The sequence below is a fragment of the Vigna unguiculata genome, chromosome 10, assembly GCF_004118075.2.
Source record: "Vigna unguiculata cultivar IT97K-499-35 chromosome 10, ASM411807v1, whole genome shotgun sequence".
NCBI classification, from domain to species: domain Eukaryota; kingdom Viridiplantae; phylum Streptophyta; class Magnoliopsida; order Fabales; family Fabaceae; genus Vigna; species Vigna unguiculata.
This window is the reverse complement of record NC_040288.1, coordinates 20,441,749-20,465,528: the sequence shown is the minus strand read 5'-3', so window position 1 is coordinate 20,465,528 and position 23,780 is coordinate 20,441,749. Positions and strand designations below refer to the sequence as shown.

General features: G+C 33.5%; 2 protein-coding genes across 2 annotated transcripts; one reads left to right on the top strand and one right to left on the bottom strand.

The window, feature by feature from the left end:
- Nucleotides 1-205: 205 nt before the first annotated feature.
- On the bottom strand, nucleotides 206-1,564 carry LOC114165372 (UPF0481 protein At3g47200-like). The gene has a single exon (XM_028050017.1). The coding sequence runs from the start codon at nucleotides 1,562-1,564 to the stop codon at nucleotides 206-208; it is 1,359 nt and encodes a 452-aa protein (XP_027905818.1).
- Nucleotides 1,565-8,892: 7,328 nt separating this feature from the next.
- On the top strand, nucleotides 8,893-13,242 carry LOC114165371 (serine/arginine repetitive matrix protein 1-like). The gene is made up of 5 exons (XM_028050016.1): nucleotides 8,893-9,127; nucleotides 9,304-9,510; nucleotides 10,871-10,975; nucleotides 11,363-11,568; nucleotides 12,875-13,242. Exons 1-5 carry the CDS (start codon nucleotides 9,108-9,110, stop codon nucleotides 13,240-13,242), a joined length of 906 nt encoding a protein of 301 aa, XP_027905817.1. The 5' UTR covers nucleotides 8,893-9,107.
- The last annotated feature ends 10,538 nt before the right edge of the window (nucleotides 13,243-23,780 follow it).

The following is a 23,780-nucleotide window of genomic DNA, read 5'->3' as shown; positions in this document are numbered from 1 at the left end:
TGCACTTTACTTTTCTTATTGGAAAATGAACAAGTCACGAAGAAGCAAAATCAGTGAAACTGTGATTGTAACCAGCAAAAACCAAAGCCGTTACTCCTAAAACAAAAACCAAGATTTGGATTTATTCATTCGGATAAAGCCAATACATGATTCCATTTTTCACTTGATTTCACGTGTACAAGTTAGACGAAATTACAAACACTACTCAGTTTTTTTGTCGGGATGAATAATAGGTCTGCATAATTGTGAGAACAAGGAGCACAACCGCTGCTAACACTCCTATAAATTTCCACACTGTGGGGATATGATCACGTATCAAAATTCTGTACCAGTTTCTGCAGTAGTAAACTACAACCTCATAAACCCCTCTGCAGCCATGCCAAGTGACAATAGGAACTTTTTGCAATACAGTTCTGACTTTCTTCCCCTGGAACTTGTTCAATCTATCACAAATATCCTCATAGCTGGAATCCATGTACTCTGCTCCCTTAGAAATCGTGTTAAACAGATCCAACAACTCATCCTTGCTCTTCCTAGCCCTATTCACTATCACCCCTTTCTCCTCTAGCAGCTCAATGTCATGCTTACAACAAACCAAGCCTTGGAAGAACAATGCATATGAAGTGTACTTACATCTGATCCAAATTCTGCTCTGCTCCCACGCAATCAAGTTCCTCCACCTCACTTCTGTTGTTTCCTTCACGTACAGCGGTGGAATTCTTAGCACACTGCCACTAAAACTAATGTCAAAGTTGAACCAATCAACCAATTCATGGCGATGAGTGATGTCTGCAGCTTCAATCGTTATTCCAGCAGCGTGAAGCCTCGTGGCGCATCTCAGAAGCTCCTGCTTCACGCGTTTACCCTCTTGCTGAGTCTGTTCCACTGTGGACAAGTGCATCAAGTGAAGAATGTGTACGCCACCAGAGTTATTCACCTCAGGGTAACCGAAAGCCCTGCGAACAATATTAGCAACACGGTGATCACTGTTGATGTCACTGCGATCAGGAAAAACCTTCCTAAACAACTTCTTGAGCACAATGAAGGGAACTTGGTTCTCCAACATTGTGATATCATTAATAACAGACACCACCTTCTCTTGGTTTTGTAATATTGGGTCATTCGGGTTGCTACTATTATCACCTAGTCTCATAAGGAGCTCCAGCAAAAAACACCCATCTACTATCATTATCTTAGCTAACTCGTGAGGTTCTGATTCGATGTTACCTCCGTAGCTTGCGATGATTAGTTTGTCCAATTTGAGGATGTCTGTGCCGCACTCTCTGAGCCTTTGCTCTGATCTTCTGTTTTGTTCTTCCGTTCCTCTTCTGTCGAGAAACTCCCGCATGTAACGCCACTTGGTCTCTTCCATTAGTTGCAGGTGTCTGGTGATTCCTCTGTGTAAGGGTCCTATGGAGACCTCTTTTGGCTTGAAAGCTGCTTCGTTTGGGCCTCGAAGCTCCTCTGTGACGCTTGAGATGCTGCAAGCTTGGACTTGACCATGGAAGAGGGAACCCAGCATCACTTCGATGGGAACCATCCAACTGAAATCGGGTTGTGCCATCTTGAATTGAAGTGAGAGAATGGGAAAACTTTGAGCTACAGAGAGGGAGAAAGAACTTGTCAAGAAAATAATTGTAGAAACTAATGATATCTGGTTTAGCTTTATGAATGTGATTGTGAAAGCTCTCAGAAAATGATGAAAAAAAATTCGAACTTTCTCTGCAACTTCATAGAAGAGTTGTGGAAATGGTTGGAATGTCTTTTAGTGGATACCACTTGCGGTCGGTACGTGGACTCATTTTGTCGGTATTCAAGTCAACTAGTTTTAGTTTAGTTAAGCTGTAGAATATAAATATTTTTATTATCTTTTAAGAATGAAAAAGACATTTCAACCCTTATATTACTATAATATCTTTGACTTCAGCGGAGAAAAAGAAGACAGCGAATCTCCGGTGACGGCTCGCGGCGGAAGAGAGTGAAGTACTTAATCGATGATTCTGGTTATTTTTTCTTCGTTTTCCTTTCTGAGTATTCGTTTAACTCTCTTTATATTTTTCATTCTATTTACTATTTTATTATTTCATTACAATTTTTTTAATTATGACAAGAAACTATGACTAAAATAATAATTACTTCATAAAATAAAATTATTTATTTTTGCATATCACATGCTTTTGAGGCATGTTAATGGATGAGAAACCATGATTTGGACTTTAAAACTTATAAATGGAGAATCTTTCTTTTCGATCATGTTTTTTCTAAAAGATAATTTTGAGAAAATGAGTCTATGGAACACATTCTTTTGAATCTTGCAATTTGAAGTCAAATCTACGAGGTACATGTGGAACACATTGTTTTGAATCCTACACTTTTGAAGCCAAACCTACAGGTCGTGAAAAAATTTACCACACACATGTGGAACACGCTATTTTTTGTCTAACTAACTCCCTTTAGACCTGTTTACACAAACAATGCACAAACCCAAATGTATGATCCGAAACAAGATAATGCATGATGAAATTAGTCTAATAATGCACAAATGAATAAAAATGACCTAAACTAATGCATGAATACACATATACTTTATATGCTCATCACTAGGATTTTTATCATTGTACTTATTTTGGAAAATAAAAGCATCTGATTGTAGAGGCCATGTTGCAAAACAATGCATTATTTTTCTGCCACTATTTTTTGCATCACTTGTTGGTATTTCTAGAGTTGATAACTATTGGCACTAGTAGTAGGATGTGTTTGCCGAAGGCACCATTCAAGAAATCAAATGCAAACCTTGCTTGCCTACGTTGCTTTCAGAGAATATATTCCTGAACCTCTCGCTACAATGGTTGTTGTTTTGGTACATCCGTCTGGTAATGAGGTATAATTTACTTAAGAAAATTACTTATATTCTTTAATCATTGAATGCACATGATACTCAAAGTGGTGTACTATATCCAAATCATGTAGGTGTCTCCAAATGATGTAGGACAATCAACTGGTGGAAGCAAAAAAAAAAAATTAAGATTAGGTTTAAATGTAGTATTGTATTACGGTTTGTCAATGTCTTTTAATGTTGTCTATTTTATGTTTGAATATTTCAACTCTTGGGCACTTTGAAATTGTTGAACAATCAATGAAATCTCTTCTTTCAATTTTTATTTGTACATTGACATATTTTTTTTAAAGTTTTATAATTTTTTAATAATTTAAATTTTATTGTTAAAGAAAAAAATATATTGAACTATGAAATTATAAATATAGCTTGAAAAAATTAAATAAGAAGTGAGTGATATATAAAAATAAATTTCATAAATTACACGATTTTTTGTACTGAGAGATAACACTAAAATTAGAAGGAATGAACGAAAAATTAAATAAATTATAAAAAAAAACAATGCAATTGCATCAATAAACAACCTTGTAGGCAACACTTATGTTTCCATAAGAGCATTGATAGACAGCGCTTTGAAAGCGTCGTCTTTTTGAAAAGATCATAGACAACACTTGTTTAGTCAAGTGATATCTATAGGGTGTCATTAGATAGTGCTTTTTTACAAATTCTCTTTATTAATAGACATCGCTCCAATAGATAGCACCTAACAAGCGCTATCTATTAGCAAAAAAAAACATTGTCTATTGACAATTTTGGTGTAGTTAAAGCCTTAAAAACATTTTGAGAAACCATAAGAAGAGAATACACGACCATATAAAAGTTTTGAAATTGATTCACAAACTCTTGTTAAGACCTATAAAATGTATGATCAAGTCAAGAGTCGACTACTTAAGAAATAGAAAAATAGTGAATACTTACTTTCTACTTGTTCACTCTAATTTAGCGATGTTTGATTTTCTTTTTCAATCTACAAAAGGTTTAATTGATCACTACATATTTAAAGTATTGTATTGTTCCCCTATGATGGCAGATACTTCACACTGCACTCTGCTGGAAGATTGAAACTGGTGTTAATGAAATTACTGGATGTGGAAGCAAATTGAAATGGAGGTTGAGAGATGTTTGTAGAGTGCAATGGAATATTTTTTTTGATAAAGGTTCGGTCAACTCATGAGGAAAAGGTCTACGACAAAATTATAGTAAGAAAAGTTATCTCAATGAACTCAAAAGAAAAGAAGAGAGAAAGCTGCAATTTTGAGAAAGTTTCTCTATTCAAAATCCAAGTTGATTTTACAAGGTTGAACACTCCTATTTATAGGCTCAAGTTCTGACTAGGGAATGGGAAAATGAGAGGGAGAAAATTCAAAAATCAAATTTGACATTGGGTTCCAAAACGGACATGCTTCGAGTGTGAGTGGCCAGGTGGCTCATTCATTCTTTTTATAATGCAACATGTGCAAAGTGTGAGTTGGAGAACGCCCAAGCAAGAGACCAACCGGTCTAGGGTTTCTTATGGTCCAAACTAACCCAATTGAAACCCTAGTTCAATCACTATACTCTAGTCACCCGAGATACCATCTTCTAAGCAAAAAGTCCATACTACTAAACCTAGTTTGAACATAATCGATTGAAATCAGCCCAATATACAAGACCATAATTATTTTATACTATATAGCTAAAATATAAAGCTTAAATGATATATTCTACATATTGATATCTTTCTTGGCCCATGAAAATAAGAGCTTGGGCCCACTCAACTTCGTTAAGGCCTACTATTCATGTTTGTGTTTTGCCTTGACTTTTGTGGTTAGTCCCTTAGCCAGGGATATTTTTCATCATCCTCTCCCTCTTGAAAAGGATTTGTCCTCAAATATGAAGGTTCTACCTCATCGTTAGTGCTACTTGCAAAAGGAATAAGATCACTGCTATTAAAAGTAGCATTCACTTCATATTCAAGAGGCATACATAGCCTATATGCATTATCATTGACTCTTTTGAGGACTTGGAAAGGACCATCTCCTTAGGAATTGAGTTTGGACTTCCTCTATTTTGGAAATCTATCTTTGCTCAAATGAAGCCATATCCAATTCCCTTCCTAAAACTGTAAGACCTGGAGAATTTAAATAATTAAATAAATTATTATTTAATAAATGCGGGTAGTGGAAACCTTTATGGAAATTAGTGCTAATTGTCATGATGTGGAAAAGTACTAGTTTAAATGGTTGAGAGTACTTTAATTGTGTCAGAGGACTTGGGTTTGAGTCCTAAGTATGTCATTTGTGTGTTATTTAATTTTATTATTTTCTGGTGATGTGTTGGTGCGTGATAAGTAAGTAGATAGTTTTATAAATATTATCATGAAATGTGATTTGGTTGAGTTGGTTGTGTGGTAGTGGGTTCAAACCTTGGCTTGAACAAAATAACTTTCTTTTTGTTAAAACCTATTTTTGGCAAGGATGTGAAGAGGCCTAGAAAACCTAGGAGGCATCCAAGGTGGGATGTAAAAACAACTCCTAATGAGCCTTGAAAGCGAATTAAAGCCAATTTTAATGCTAATTGCGTTTTTCAACCATAACCCATCATTAAGGGTTTGAGCAATTGGCCAAGTGAGTGAAAAGAGAGTGTGTGAAGGAGGAGTTCGTATGGACTGTGTAAGGGAGAGTTTCTGAGCATAAAATTGAACCTAAAGAGAGTGGGTGAGTCTGATTGGGTGGAGACAAGGGCTTGGAATCAAATTGGAGTCATAAAGGGGCTTTGGAAGAGAAATTGCACAAGAAAAATCCAGGTTAGGGGAGTTCCTATTGATTGTTTTAATTTTTAATTGTTTGTACTTGTGATGTGCCAAGGATTTGAGAATGTCATTGTTCGCTTTCATCTGCGTTTCCTTCGGGTTTCTGGAATTTTCTAGAAACTGCTTGGCGGTCACATGAGAACCGCTAGGCGACACATACTGCAGAACCCACATTTTTGGGTTTCTTGATGATCTGCCTAGCGGCGAGACACTACCCGCCTGGCGGCGGAAACGGGATTCCCCAGTTCGCTGTTGTTTTATGTTTTGTGTTGATTTGTGTTGCCTGAATGATTGATGGTTGAATACTTGAATGTATTTTGAGGTGTTTGGATATTTATAATTACATTATAATGATCATGATATGAATTGCGTGTAGTTTTGGGGATTTAGGGTTCATGTTGGGGTTGGAAGTAATTAAGCATAAATTTTGTGTATGTTCAGCGTACTGTTTCATGTAATTGGTGTTATTATAAGTAAAGTATATATATTTTTTCATATGCGAGTGTGTGAAATTTTATCAGCATGGAAAATGGGTGTTGTAATTGGGATGCCTGGGAATCAGAGTTTACTCAAAATAAATTTGGGTAGAACCCCAATTATCACGCATCGCCTGGCGGCAGCCCAAGCGCCGCTAGGCGACACCTTAGTTGGGCTGATTATTTTGAGTTATGTTGTGATTACGTGCATTGGGTATTAAGTTGGATAACTTGTGTGTATGATGGGGATTAGTAGGGTAGTGGGGTGTAAGGAACTTCAAACATGGAGTATGAAATGAAAATGTATGAGAAGGTAATGATTGAGATATATGTGTTAAGATAAATAAAATTTGCATGCTGATATGAATTGAAGTTATTAGAAAATTGTAATTATGTGCACCATGTATGGTTGGGTTAAATGATTGAGAAATGTTAATGGATAATATGATGAGTGAGTAGTAGAAAATATCCCAATTGTGAAAAGGTGGATTCGAAATGGTGAAACTTGTGAATATTTTGTAGTGTAATTCTGTTTGAAGCATGATTGAATAAAGTTCATGTGCAATATTGTTCAAATTGTGGTGGCATGAGTTATATGAATATTAGGCTGCAAGATTATATGACTTGGAGTATATTAAATGTATGTGGCAGGTTTAAGGTAGTAAATGATGAAGAGTATGTGTGCATGACAATAATCTAATTGGTATAATTTAGGTGTGTATCTGTGATTTGAGCATGAGTTATTTGTATATATTGAGATTTGGTGATAGTATTATGTCTTAAATACTATGATTAATATGAGACTTGCATCATTGATTGGGATAAGGCATGTTTTAAGTAGCACATGAAAGAGAATACGATATGTATCATGAGAGTAATTGGCTTAGTGACTTGATTAAAATATGTGCATTGAGATTGAGTCAGCTTAGTATAACTGGAAAAATGTATTTGTGCTGTTATTGAGTGTAATGTGTGATTTGAGGTCCCTCATGACCTGTTTAATATGCTAAAAACCAGTAGCATTGTGCCACTGATATGGCGCCTGGCGGCGCGGGGTGACCCGCCAGGCGAAGGGGTTCCCAAACGCGCGTGGCGCCAGGCGGCAAGGTTAGTTCTGCCAGGCATAATGGTGTAACAGAAGGCTTGGAAGGTGTTTGGCGCCTGGCGGTGCGAGATGGGTGCGCCAGGCAGTGACGGAGCAGTGAGGCCCTTGTTTGGCGATTAGCGCCTGGCAGTGTGAGATGCCCGCCAGGCGGTCTGGAACCAGATTCCGCCTAGTGGCGTGTGATGCGCGCCAGGCAGTTTCTACACAGCTTTAGGTGATGTTTATGATGCGATGTTTTGGCTGGGGGCCCAATTACGAGTGCATCTTGTACTGGGGTGACATGTGAGAATAACTTTGCCACGGCCTCTCACCGCGACACCAAGTGGAGTTCCCCAAAACGAACATAAGTCTGTAGTTGTTCCCAGACTACCAAAACTCTATCAGATGCACTGTGGACTATCATGTGGTGGCCTATAGTCGGAGGGGCGAGTAGACACTCGTATAGCAAAGATCGATCATTGATCTCACCTAAAGGGTATAAAAATAATAGATGTCTAATGCAAGCAGTTAAAGTTGAGGAACTAAGAAAAGGGAAATGCTAACCCATGCATTAATTTTGAGATGTTATATTTATTCTCATATTTTGTTGGTTTATTTAAATGAGCTCAGCCTATCTGTGTGTGATTGACAATGATCATGTAACTTGTTACATGAGAGCAGATGTTGATATAGGTGAACATGTGGATGCATAAAGACGAAGTAGAGATCACTATGGGACTGTTTACTAATTTTATTATGGATTTTCTTTTGTAACACTTTTATGGATGGTTGATTTTGTAATAATTAAACACTGTATAGTTTTATTTATTAATGACACGATATGTTATGTTAGTGTAAATATTTATATTTATTTAAATTAATTAAATTAATATTTATATTTATTTAAATTAATTTATGCTAATTTACATCAATTTGTATATTTTTGTGATACCAAACCGGAATCGAAGATTAGATTATTTTCAATCTAAAAATCTATATTTAAATATGACAAATAACTTCATTTTTCTCATTTTCTATATAAATTACCTCAAACTCATTTTTATCATTTATACGAAGATTAGATTATTTTAAATCTAAAAATTTATATTTAAATATGCCAAATCTCTTCATTTTTCTTATTTTTTATATAAATTACCTCAAACTTATTTTTATTATTCAGTAAATCTTCTCTTGGTCATCTTAGTCAACCTAATAGAGTATTTGATTTCATGTTTGTGCATAATTTTATTTATGTAGTTAATTTGAGAACATATATTTTTAAGTAACCTATACCATCTCAACTTTGTGGCTTAAACCCAGATAATACTGTGTCAGTTATCGGCATGGTCTTGGATAATCGAGGTACACTGACCATATTTAAAAAGGACGTGAAAGAAGACTAACAATGTCAAAGTCTCCCATGTTTGTTGCATTTGCCACATACGGAAAATGAAAACTATATATAGCTGAACAAATTTGACCTGCTAACCTATATATATATATATATATATATATATATATATATATATATATATATATATATATATATATATATATATATATATATATATATATATATATATATATATAATATACGCAATGTCAGAAAACGAAACTACTCCTTTGGTTTCTTCCTATTATAGAATTTCAATTGAAATTGCCCGGAACGACATGAACGTATCCAGAAAGAGATTGTGTGCCTTTTCCAGATACATTCCTGAGAATTCATCCACACTTTCATAGAGTACCTTATAAAGCCTATAAATTTGCCATTGCCTCTTGAACCAGAACAACTTAGTAAGAGAAGCTGAATGATTTTTTTTCAAGTTGTGAAATCAATATACCCATCAAACAACAAACATGTCTGACGGCATTTCCAGGTATATTTTTGTACGTGTTTGACTGCATCATGTGTGCATCTTTCTGTTCCTATCTCATATTTTAATATTCCTTTTAATCACGTAGAGATGCATTGAAATCAAGGTAAAAGCAATACTTTGAGGTAGTTTAGAGTTTGATTTGATTTTACAATTGTTGAATATTGATCTGAACATAGATCACGGAGAAAAAGTAGTTCGAGCTCAAGAAAAGAAAAGAGCAACTCACGGAGACATGAGAGTCCATCTCCTGATAGGTATAGGTATAGGCGCTCACAAGAGAGAAGACACAGTCCATCGCCACGCAGAAAAAGCACTGAACGGCCATCGCAGAGTAGGCGCAGTTCATCACAAAATAGAAGTGGAAGAAGACACAGCCAAGAAGGGTATTATTTCAATTTCCTCAATTTCTTTCTTCTCTCGTCAACATCTCAATCTTTCCGCTTATGTTCAGTCTCTACTTGAACTGTCGTAATCAACAGCTTCTTATTGCTAATTAAGGGCATAAATTTAAAAAGAAAAACATCATAAATTTAACTAGTGGAGAGCTACACGAATAATTACTTCACATTTTGCAAGTATAACTTTTAAGATAAAAATTGCAATTCTTTTATATAATTTTTTTAATAAAAATTATAAATTTTCTCATACAACTTCGTTATTAAAAAACGAGTGAAAAGATGTGCGTGTGTTCACTTTTTGTATGACAATAAAATTAATAAAATTATTATTATTTTTATTATTTTAATTATACAATTAAGTATTAGTGATTTTTATAATTTTATTGTAAGTAGGTTTTATTTATCATGAAGGTGATTTTTTAACTATAAGATGGTTAAGTTTAAAAAAATAGTTAAGTGAAAAAACAATTAAATTGAAATAAATGTTACGTAGACCTACTAGTAGGAAGAGTGACTTGCGATGAAGCTCAAAAGATGAATTGTTTGGTTTCTACTCACTCTGACTAGGATAATATAAGTAATTATGCCATTCCCAAGAAGTAAAAAGAATCTAATTAGTGGTGGACCATTATTTTACTAAAAATACAACTTTCACATGTCTTTATTTTTCTTTAGTCTTGTCTTTACCCTATGATTATATACTTTTTTACTTTATTTGAATTCCAAATTGTATTAAGTATGTTTTGGGGTCAAGTTAAGAAAGTTTTAAATTCATAATTAAGAAAGTATTTAAAAAATAAAATTAAAAAAACAAATGTGAATTTTAAAAGAAAAAAATCTTTTTACATTTGTTGTAAGTATCACATCGATTAGAGATGAGACAATTTCATAATATATAAGTAGGGTGTAAATTTTTACTTTATAAATCGGTGTTGTGGGATTGAATTAAACTTAAAAACTCACTTTTTTAACAATATATAAGTATAAACTATAAAATATGTTACTATAAAAACAAAGTTACACATCTCATCATATATAATTATTCGCTTCTATTTTCTTTACCTTTTTTTCTCCTTTATATTTAAAACTGTAATAAATACTCACATAAGATCCAACCAGATTCCACAAGAAGCTTTGTTAGTTTTTACTTATGACATTTGGACCGGTTTGTTGAGTTGTAGCGGTATTATATTCAAGTTTTACTTATGACACGTATACGAAATTGAAATTGAATTTGATGAGTAAAACTGACATAACATAACAATAACGAATATTACTTATATAATTTGTTACTTATTAAATTTATCGATTATTTTACGAATGTGTACAACTGTTCTCTGTGCAGAGGAATTAGGTCTTATCGTGCCGCCGTGGACCGCTGCATAGAGACTACTAGTGTTAGCGTTAGTGATACAATAAACAAGGAAAGAACAAAGACAGCATCACGAAGGTCAGGGTATATTGAATTTTAAACTTATAATTTTTGTTGTTCTTGATAAAAATTTTCTCAGTCTCACACTGCATGATCTGTTCCCTTATAATTCACGCATCGTGTGATTTTAGAGTAACATTTTATGCATGGTTTTCCGATCAAGCTTCTATGAAATGTGCCGTTAGTTATGATTTATTAATCATTGAATAGTAGTCAAGTTTAGATAAAATAAATAAATAATTATTATAATGATTAAATTAAATTAATAATCAATTTTTTTAGCTATTTGGTATTATTGAACACGTACTAAAAACGTTAGCTAAGTTCACTAGTTTCTCCATATATATTGATCAATTTCTAAGATTTTGATTTTATTTTAAAAATGTTGAATATTGATCTCAACAGTCCAAGTAGATCGCGGAGTCAAAGTAGTACACGCTCGAGAAGAAGAGTGAGCAAATCACCAGGTAAAACTCCATCTTCTAGTGACAAAGCACAAGATTATTATAGGAGCAGGCGTTCACAAGAGAGAAGAACTAGTCCATGCCAACGCAGAAAAAGCACAGAAAGTGGAACTTCCAACCTAGCAAATGCCACGTTACTGCTACCAGGTGAATCCTAAACGAGTTAAGTACATTTAGTCTTGCAAATTTAGTATTATAGATATCTAAATCTATGAGAATTTCTCTTATTCACCGGTGCAGAATAGGCTTTCTGCCCAGGTTATTTTTCGCATTTTGTCTCGGATCTGGAACCGAGGCATATTGGGGCGAGGCCAAAAGGTGTGGTTATCACCCGAAGCCATAGACTCAGTTTTATGTCTCGGGTTAGTTAGGACCGAGGCCATAGGTGATAAATATTTTTTTTTAAAATGGCTTCCGCACTGGCTCGGAGAGTGCGACGAAGATCACCGTCGGTGAACGTTCCAATCAGACGGTACCGTAAAGACCCAAACTTGCAGACACCCAGCATCCGAAAGCGCAAAAACATGGTTGAAATTGAAGAAAGTGTACACTTTGATCGGTGCCCAGATGAGTTTAGCTGGAAAAGCAGAAGTACAACCATGCCCTATACTCTTCCACCATGGCCACACTCTTCGACTCTCTCGTCCTCGTTGGCCTCCCTTCCGCCGTCTCCTCTTCCGTCGCCGCTCGCCCCACCTCTGCCAAGCTCCCGCAGTGCATCGGCCTCAGACTCAGACCAACCGTCGCGCGATTCGTGGCAGCCTCCGCTCCCAAAGTCGCCTCACACACCGTGCGCGTTGTGCGCGAGGCTCAGGATATCGTCGTCGATGGTCAGTTTTCTTCTTCTTTCTGCGAGATCTTGTGGGCGACGAATCCGGACTTGGGACTGGTCTATGTGTTCGAAGAAGAAGTTGAGGTGGCTCTGCGGAGAGAGAGAGAGAGTGGAATTGCAGAGGCGCTGGCGCGGGGAGGAAGAAGGGTTCGAAAATTTCGAACCCTAAATAAACCCTATGGCTTCGGTTGTTAGAGGAACCGAAGCCATTGACCTCCTTTTGGCACCGGGTCTCCTTGAACCGAGGCCTATACCCTGACTTCCAGCCACTTTTTGGCTTCGGGTCCTACTGGATCGAGGCCTATACCCCTCTTTGGCACCGGTTTTGAGTGAACCGGGGCCTATACCCTCTTTGGCTTCGGGTATTTGGAGAACCGAGGCCTAAAACTGGCCTCTAATTGCAAAAATGCCACCGCGCCATTATATGCTTCGGTTCCTGGCCAACCATGGCATATAAGGCGATGTAAAATGGGAATTCTGCACTAGTGATTGTACCATGATTAAACGAATTACATATATGGGTAAAGTTTAAGATACAATGTTGATGAGAATGTTGGGTATTCAATATTACATGTGTAGCTAAAATGTTGACGGAGAATCTTCTTACCTCATTGTATGCAGATGAGCAAACATTGGAAGAAAACGAGATTGAGACGAAATCATTGAGCCTTAGTGCAGCGGAGGAACTGTCGAAGGTGCCAAAAATTGGTGAGATATACAATGAGATAGAAGCTGATGTGAAAAACATAGAGAAACGGTTGAAATTTCTTTCACAGAAACTCCAAATGTTGTCAATTAACGAGGCAAATGAAATAGCTGATGCTGCATATCTTCTCAGACTTCTGAGAAAACCAAATCATGAGATTGAGATGGCCGGGAAAATGGCTCATAAAGGTGCCCTTTTGATGCTTCAGGCAGAAATGTTATCCAACAAAGGAAAGGAACTACTTGAGCAGAGTAAAAACAAGTTAAAGTTCACTATGCTTTGACTCAAAAGGTTAGAATGGGTTTACTATAATTGATGCTTGGTTTGTAATCATCCTTTAATATTTATGTGGATTTGTGGAGATTGATTAAGATGAATTTGTATCCATTTGCTTTAGTTGATTATGAGAATTTGTGATACTTTGGTTTTTAAAAATAATTCTATTTATTGGATTTTTTAATTACTTTTATAAGTATTATTGCAAATTATAATAAATTATACTTTAAATAATTAGTACTTAATTTATTTTTATTTTCTCAACAACTTTTTTATAATAAAAAAACATTTATATTTAAAAACATGTACCTAAGAACAATTTTAACCATACTTTGAAAGTACTCTATCAATTTTAATTAATTTAATTAAAATAATTATATACCAATAATTTTTCTTTTCACACTACAAAAATAATTGTTTTTAATGGGAGTTAAATTTGACATTTCTAGAAATTTTAATCCTCATTAATGGTTTCACCAGGGGTTTGCAATTCCCCTAGGAGAGCAAGTGTGATTAACTAATTACCGAGAGATTTTAGCAACATTTGGAACTAGCACAATTTACCGGAGTTTTCGAAAACGCCCATTAATACCTTGGGTTTCAAAAATCTCCGTTAATACATGAGGTTTTGAAACCCCTGTTAATATCTGAAGTTCTGAAAATTCCCGTTAATGCTTGGAGTTCCAAAAATCTTCATTAATGTTTGGGGTCCCAAAACCCTATTAATGCATGAAGTTTTGAAAACCCTTATTAATGTTTGGGGTTTCAAAAACCTCCGTTAATGCCTAGGGTTCCAAAAACCCTTGTTAATACCTAGGGTCTCAAAACCCCATTAATGCTTGGAATTTTGAATATCATTGTTAATGCTTGGGATTTTGAAAACCCCCGTTAATGCCTTAGATTTTGAAAACCCCCACTAATACTCGAAGTTAGTGCTTATATTATTATGGCATTGTTGTAATGCTAAAGTTGTATTTTCCTAATAATTGAATTGCTGAGTTAATTCTTTGAGTACTTAAAAAAATAACCTTATATTATGAAATTTCCTATTTTATGTCTTAACATTTTTGTTTTCATTATTGTTTTAGAGAATGACTGCATTTGACAATACAACAAAATATAAAGAAAAGTAACTTGACCATTTTGTACGACCATACCTTAATATAGATAAATTGAATACTCTTAGGGGTTAAGTTTCTATAAAATCATTAATTTTCATAACATATTTCATTAACTAAAAAGCAAAATCTCCAAGGGCTAATCTCTTTATAGAGAATATTGGATGGTGTAATCTCAAAGTAACTTAATGTAGACATGTTGGACATGCTTAGGCAACTTCAAAATAAGCAATCAATACAAATACTCTTTTCTATTCCAAATCTTAAAGCAATCTGTGTAGAAAAATTACTAGACTATAATAATATTTTCCATTCAAATGGTACCAATAGTGGACTACTAGTCATACTGCTCTTATTATAAGAAGTGTTAAAGAGGTAGCATTTGAATGATGTAGTTGGTATTATTGGTTCAAATACATGAAAAGATTGATGTGGTGGCTGAGAATTAGATTGAGGTACAATTGGGGTTGACTAGTTGAAGATATCCTTACTTTTAAGGTCCTGGAAATAAATTGTATAAATATTCATACAACCGAATATAAAATCAAATTGATATATACAAAATCTAATGTAAAATAGAATATATAAAAAATACTTATTCATGAAATATGAAAAAATATTACTATTATATGACAAAACAAATTACTTCGGTGAGGTGCAAATAGAGAACACTTTCAAAGCAACTAATTAGATGTTATAGTTGGACTGAAAACAATTCATCACATTTCATCTTATCACTTATTTTTCTTTAACATCTTTTTCGGTTTTCATCTCTTTTTTTCATACTTGCTACTGTTTCAGGTGAAAGGACTAGAATGAGCAAGTAATCAATATATGGTCAAGTGGATAAAACGACCTAGTAATCAATAATTTCATGAAAAATCATTCGATCTAATTATGAATGACTAAATAAGCATCTACAAAACTGAAATTTGACAATGTAGCAACATGCATTCAAAAATTGAATCATAGCAGCTCCATTCACATGCTTTGTACATCTTAATATTTTTTCTTCTTATAATTGGGTTGAAACTTTCAAGGAAAGATGGGTGCAAGGTTGAATAATACTTTGTATACATTTATTTATTTTGATTAATATAAGGGTTTCTTTCATAGTTTCATCTATAAAGTTTCTATAGGGTTTCTTTTAAAGTTTTAAAAAGAGTTACTATTATTAGGGAGCATCAGTGATGTCAAAGACACCATATGTAGAATTGGTAAAAGGAAGCCTGATTTTTTTTAACAAAGTTAAAAATTGATATTTTTTAACTTTTTCATTATTAATTTACTTTGATACTTAATTATTATACAAAATCTTTAATTATAAATTTATAAAGTGTCCATACGGGAATGAATGTAAGATGGGATGAAAGTGGGATACTGATATTTAAACTCCAGTCATTGTAATAAAATTCAAAAACTTCTATTACCTCATGATTCTAATTCTAAATCTTGACCAAAACTATTAATCTCAGTTACTCGTGACTCAATCCAACAACTATGAGCCTTATTTCCTTAAATTATGACTTCCTAGTGTGATGTGTCCTTGTGGATAAATAGACAAAATTATGAAAAAGCTTCGATTTGCATAACAGCACAAACCATTATTTAGGTGAATAACAAGACTTTTAGAATTAGGAAAGCTACTCACTTATATTTCACTTTTGTATTCTGACTGTTAAACCTATGATACTATTATCTTATACTTGTCTTATACAAAACATTACATTGTCATTTCAGTAGATTATTCAAAATGACCAAACAATAGTGAAGTGACAGCAATTACTTGGATGAGATTGATGATGAGATGCAAGTGTAACTATATATCCTCATGTAGAAGATTTATTTGTTGATATTTTCTTCATCTTAGGTGGTCTACAAAAAGTAAGATAAACACGTCAAATTCTATAATCAAGGATAATAGTTTAAGATGAATTAGTAAAATGACTTAACAATTGAAAAAAGAAAAAAAAAACATTGCTAGTTGTATATTTCCATCCTCGTTATAAAATAATATTTCTAGGTTTTTGATGTGATCCCAACAAGCCCAAATGCACATTCAAGCCTCATTTCAAGTGCAAGCACACTTAAAGGCCCAATTACAAGATCAATGATGAAGAAGATTGAAAAGGGCCTCCCATTAGATGATCACAAATTCAATGGGCTTTTCACATTATTTACATGGGCCAAAGATATCACAAAGACTTGAAAAAGTGCAAGTAAATCTAGTAGTGTAGATTTAAAATTGGGTCATTGTTTGTGCTTTGCTTTCAATAATGCATGACAATAAAAACATGTTGATTGTGAGATACACATTGGGCTCGGCCCAATTTTGGCTATGCTTGGCCGAGAGCATCACATGGTGCAAGGAATCAGAGCTCATGAATTCATCACACTTTCATCCAAGGGCTAGGAGACTTGGCTTTCTTTTCAAGCTAGGATCTCACGGCCAAGGTCAAGCCTTCTTCCCCAAGCTAGCATCAAAGGCCAAGATGCTTCCTCCTTCTCATCCAAGGGTCGAGATTCCTCATGTGTAATGGCTTGAGTATAAAAGCCATAATTTTTCAGCATTGTATTCACTCTTGAATTTTATGCAACAGATGCTAATTGAGTTGAGATCACTCCTCCCTCTATTGCCTTTGAGAGTCACTCTTTCTAGAGATTTCTTCTCTCTACCTTTAGCCACCTTCCTTAGGCTAGCATAGGTTAGGAAATCCTATCACCTCCTTCACCTACCATAGCTTGCAAGTGCCTTCAAAACTTGTCTCCACTCATTCATCCATTTTCCGCTGCACCATGGAGTTCTTCACACATCTTTCCTAGTCTTGTGTTTCCTTCATTTTTTTCGTGTTGTTATCTCATCTTCTTCTTCTTCTTCTATTTTTTTCTTTCACTTTTACCGTTCATTTGTCATTCCATTGTGTTTCTATTATGTTTCTCCATTGATTCCATACAACTATGAGACTACAAGAGTGTTCTACACTCTATTTGTAGATTTCCATGCTTGCTATGGTTCACATCATTTACTAGCTTTCCTTTAAATTTCAGCACCATTTTCTTGCTTCTATAGTGTTTCTTGTCATTTTCATTCGATGATTCTTCCTTATTTTACATTTCCACCGTTCAAGTTGTGTTCTAAGTCTTGTTAATGCTTTATTTTACATGTTTCTTCAATTTTCCATCGTTTACAATCAATTTCTGCACTTGCTTGAGTGAAACCGTACCAAACTCCACTCAAAAACGCAATGAAGCTTCATGCTATGCGTGTGGATGTTTGAGTCAGCTTTCCTTATTGTTTTAATGCCATTTCACCAATTGGTTTGTACCTTCAGTGTCCTAGATGTTCATCTTGATCTATGCTTGATTTTAGATCACAATCAAGCTCCAAATCGAATTGATTTGTCCATTGAACATCTTCCACTTTCACTCTGCTTTTGCTTTAGTTTTCAACTTTTTTTCCACTGCACACCTTCTATTTGAGAAGTGTCACGAGTGACTCAGTGCACCAAATTGTAATCTGATTATTGCTTCGAAAAGCTAAGTTATAGACGAAAATTCTCCAAGAAGAATCATTCAATTATGTTGAGAATTGAATTTTAGCCAAATTTTCGAAGTAGAAGCAACTTTCTGCGTTTTTTTAGTGCAAATTTGTTGTTGTTTTCACTTGTGTCCTGATGCACACTTTTCTCGTTTGATTTAACTGGAACGTTTCATAGCACATAATCAATTTCTGATTTTTGCCTAATTTTCTTAACATCTGGACAAAAAATTAGCAAAAAAAAATCATTCAAATATGTCCAATACAAAAAATATGATAAATCTTCAAAGTTAAGGCATCTGTCAGCGTTTTTTGGTGCTGTATTTTCGGGAAAATCACTGTTTAATGCGTTTTTGGTGTGTTTTGCTTTAGAATTTCAATGCTTTTGCTCTATACATTTGCTTGTTTATATGTGTATTCCATATTGCCATCAATTGCTTTCAATTGGAGTGGATTAGTTCCCTCAAATTAGCACCCATGCAATGAATACCATAAGCATTTTATAAGCACTGCAGTTTCTGTTTTTTTCAGTTTTTAATCCATTCTAGTTCCATTCTAGGATTCCTTTTGATGTGCTTTCCTTTCTTTCAAGCCTTAATTTCTTGATTGTCCTTTTTGGCTATTCATTTCAGTCTTGTCAAATCATATTCAATGTTGTTTAGCTTTCTTAATTAGCTTTTCTTGTGTTACACATTTCAATTGGCAAGTAATATTGGCTTCAATGCTCATGGTTGTGAATTAAGTGATTTTTTTCCGAATTGGTTGCTAGTCTACGGTAGCATTTTAGGTGGTGGTTGAGAAGTAAAACTCTAGAGAGTGTGCTTGCTTTTCTTCCTCTCACCTTCACCAATTTTTGGAAAGTTTTGAGCCTTCAATTTCTTACTTGAGTGAGAGCTAACCAATGCTTTTGGCATAGTTTGTTTGTTGTTTTTGTTCATTATTTTGGCCAGGTTTTCTTGCTGTTTGGTGCTGCATTTTGCGTCTACAAGGGGTCCAAATATTCCTCCAATTGGTGTATACTTCAAAGCCATCAACTAAGGCTTCATTTGGCACCAAAGTGTTTTCGGGAGTAGCTTCCAACACCAATTTCAAGCATTTTTTTCTTGTTGGCCATTGTGGCTTGTAATTGTTGCATCTTTTTCGTTTACTAGTTTTTCTACAATTTGGTCACTTATTTTGGTCAATTTGGAGCATCCTTTGTGCCTCATTTTCTACCCAAAGTTCACTAAAAGTTTGGTGCTCTCGGGTTGCTCCTTTATGCCTAATTTTTGTGTAACAATTTTAATTCTCTTTGAACTTGTAATTTTGGCCTACTTAGGTGTCTTGGGGAACCACAAGGTGTTCAATCTCATCTCCTAAGTAGAACCTTTATCATCCATTAGTAATTCGCTTTTAGTTGTAAGTGTGTTGAAAGTTCTAAGTGCTTTCTCACCTTACATTAGCCACCACCTTAAGCTAGCATAGGTTAGGAAATCCTATCACCTCCTTCACCTACCATAGCTTGCAAGTGCCTTCAAAACTTGCCTCCACTCATTTATCCATTTTCCGCTGCACCATGGAGTTCTTCACACATCTTTGGAGCTCCACCAGTTTTGTTGTTCAATGGCTTAGATTGATGAAAATTGTCAACATCATCTCCACCCATGTTGTATAAGTCTCTAGGCTTTAGATGTATAGGTATGCACAAATTTTTATCCAACTCATTGTCAACATAATATACCATTTGAGCTTCTAATGCCTTAATGTATGGCTCACCATCATCATTATCACCAGTATGGATTAAGCATGTAAAACTTACTAATGTAAATCCATACTCATCACTCATAATCCCTCTAGAAGTAGTTGTATTAGCCCAATTACATTTGAATAAAACAATTGAGAATCGACCATGGTAGTTTATATCAATTATGTCTACCAATCGACCATAATATGGCACACCTCCAAACTACATGCATAACTCTTTATCCCTAATGTACCAAACACTCCATTGTTTTGTGTTTTAAGCCATAGATCACGCTCCAATATATGAAATTTGAACCCATTAACATAGTAGGCACTATATCGCATTGCACAATCAATCAGACCCATGGCTAAGAAATTTAAATCATCTGAATAAATATCAAATGATTCATTCCTTATTTAAAACACAAAAATAAGAATCATATAAAGTGTAACATACACATAAATCAAAGACTTCTAGAGAAAAAAAAAAACATACATGACATGAAAACCACTCAACAATTTATAAACCCTTTTGTCTATCATAGAGGATGATCGTGTGCGACTTCTTAGTTGTCTTCGTATAGTGTCTCTAAATTCCTTATGTGAAAAATGTAAAATGTAAGACTAGTGAAATTTAATTAAATAAATAAATAATAAATGCGGGTAGAGGAAGCCTTTATGACATTTAATATTGATTGATGTGACATGGAAAAGTACTAGCTCAAGTGGTTGAGAGTACTTTGTTTGTGTTAGAGGACTTGTGTTCAAGTCCTAAGTATGCCATTTTGTGTGTTATTTAATTTATTATTATTTTGACAATATGCTTGATCATGTTGAGTGATAATATAATCATAGAATTATATTAATCATTATGAAATATGAATTGGTTAGATGGTTGTGTATTGAATTGAACATTGGCATGGTTTTGGGTTCAAACCTTGGTATAACCAAATTAGGTTTTCTTTTTGTCAATTTTAGTTTTGGCATGAAGGTGAAAGGGCAAGGAAACCCTAGCAGCCAAGGGGGCTGGAAAACCATCATAGAATTGCCAATGAATGACAATTAAACTCAAGTTTAGACCACAATTAGTGACCAATTAAGAGAAAGAAAGAGTGGTTTAGGGACTATTATTGTTGCATAGCCATAGGTATACGAAAATTGAGAGTGTAAGGTGAGGATTGAGGGAAGCAAGGAGCTGCATTGAGATATAGTTAAAGGAAGATCATTGGTGATCAAAAGGGAACTCACAACAAGTCCAAAAATAAGCTAAGGAAACCAGGTTAGGGGAGCTGCCATTTCCTTTTTGAATAATATTGTATGCAATTGCATTATATATTGATGCATGAAAGTCTTCTCCTGAACCAAAATTCTTGTTTATGTTAGTTTTGAAATGGTGAGTTTAGCCAAGAAGGGGGGGGGGTTGAATTGGCTTTATAAAACTTTTTTTGAAAGCTTAAATCTCTTTTGGATGTAAATGCAGCAAACCAGTACACTTTCAGTCGATTAAAATATAAAATAGCAGACTAAATTGTTCTTGATGCTATGAAACAGTCGATTAAAAAGACAATTCAGTCGGCTAAAATACTGGAGAATTATGCAGAATGTAGAATTTGCAAATTCAACTCAAACAACAATCTTTTATATACAAGACATGTTCCAATCAGTATTTATAGCAAGTATAAAGCCTCAGATTACACAAGAACACATTAAATCACACCAAAGATCAAATTGCTTGGTTTTCCTGAGTTTTTAAAGAGTTTTAAAGAGAGTGAGATGAGGGAAAGAAGAATGCATAATTGTTTTTATACTGGTTCACTCAATCACAGAGCTACATCCAGTTTTCCAGGACAACCTGAGCCTGATTTCCACTATATTCAAAAGTTTTACAAATCAAATACCAAGATTACACTTTTGAACACAAAGCACACAAGATTATTGACTCACACAAAAATCTAGAACTACAACCTACAAGAATCACACTTACAGACCTGAAATCACATCAGGCAAACCATCCAGAGGCACAAGAACGTCCAAACCTGATGGTGGCTGTCCCTAGCACACCATACATGTGTTCTTCAAGCTACTCACAAGACAAAATGCCTCCAAGATCAACCAAGATCAATCAAGATCTTCAAACACGAGTTGCAGCTGTGTATTGCAGAGAGAGAACGCTTCCCAGAGATGAATGACACGATTTCGTTCAAAAAAACTCAGATTCGCACCTCTGCTCGCGAAAACACAGCTTATATAGTTTTGGTTTAAGTGAAAATAGTCGATTGAATTTTCCGTACAGTCAACTGATTTCACCTAACTTAAGTGAAATCAGTCGATTGAAAAATAATTCAACTGACTGAATGCATTCATACCAGACACTATATACAACAAACCTTTTAACCTGTTAAAACCTATTTTAACAGATTAAAAGAGACACACTAAGGCACACAAAACATCTAACCTATGTCATATAGCCTATCAACAATGTATAACACTAACACATTACATTTAACATGTTATATACAAATTTAACACACTAAAACTTAATCTTCAAGAGGATCTTCCTCAATCTTCATCAAACACTTAAGATCTTCATGCACATCGCTTTATCAATTCTTTACTTCAAGCTTGCTTGTGCCAACAGTTTAACCTCTTGATGTTTGTTGTATGCGATTTTAGAGAGAGTATATGTATGCTTGTGGTTTCCATTTTATTAAGTACTCTATGTGACTCCATCACTACTATGATTATTATGATTCTTCTTCTTTTTTGATGACTTGCCGAGGTGTTTAGAGTTTTCTCCTAAATGTGGCACAATTACTATAATTATCATTTTTATTATTATTATTATTATTATTATTATTATTTATATATTATTATTATTAGTTATTATTATTATTATTATTGTATTATTATTATTATTAATTTTATTATTATTATTTATTATTATAATTATTACTATTATTATTATAATTATTTTTGTTTTTATTTTTATTATTATTATTATGATTATTATTATTTTTTATTACTATTATTACTATTATTTCATTTACTATTATTATTAATATTTTATTATTATTATTATTATTATTATTTTTACTATTATTATTATAATAATAATAATTTTTATTATTATTATTATTATTATTATTATTATTATTTATATATTATTAGTTATTATTCTTATTATTTTTATTATTATTATTATTACTATTATTATTATTATTTTATTTACTGTTATTATTAATATTATTTTATTTTATTTTATTTTTATTATTACTATTTTTACTATTATTTTTATTATTATTTATATATTATTATTACTAGTTATTATTATTATAATTATTATTTGTTTTACTATTATTATTATTATTATTATTATTATTATTTATATATTATTATTACTAGTTATTATTTTTATTATTATTTTTATTATTACTATTATTATTATTATTTTATTTACTATTATTATTAATATTTTGTTATTATTATCTTATTTTATTATTATTATTATTATTATTATTATTTTATTATTTATATTATTTATATTATTATTATTAGTTATTACTATTATTATTTTTATTATTATATTTTTTATTTTATTTATGATTTTATTATCATTATTACTGTTTTATTATTATTGCTTTATTTTGTTATTATTATTATTACTTTGTTATTATTATTTTAACTTATTAGTATTATTGTTTCATTTTATTTTATTTTATTATTATTTTCATTATTATTATTATTATTATTATTAATGTTGTTTTGTTTTATTTTTTTTATTATTATTATTCTTTTTGTTATTATTAGTTTTATTATTATCATTTATTGTTTGCTTCCCCATGCAATATTTTAGGGCAATAGTTATATATTCTTCCTGCTTTTGTATATTGTTTGGTTGTTCAACATTGTGTTGGACTATATGACTGGATAAGCATATTTCATGTGATGGATTGTATATATAGGGTTTGGGGTTCTTTGGAACTTGCTTCAAAGTGCCAAAAACCAGTAGCATTGACGCTACTGGTGTGGCGCCTAGTGGCTTGGGGTGTGTTGCCTGGCGGCTTGGGGTGCGTTGCCAGGTGATAAAGGAAAACCAGAGAAGCTTGAAACGCATGGCGCCTGGCAGAAAATGTGATCCCGCCAATCAGAAAAGATCTGGTAGAGGCT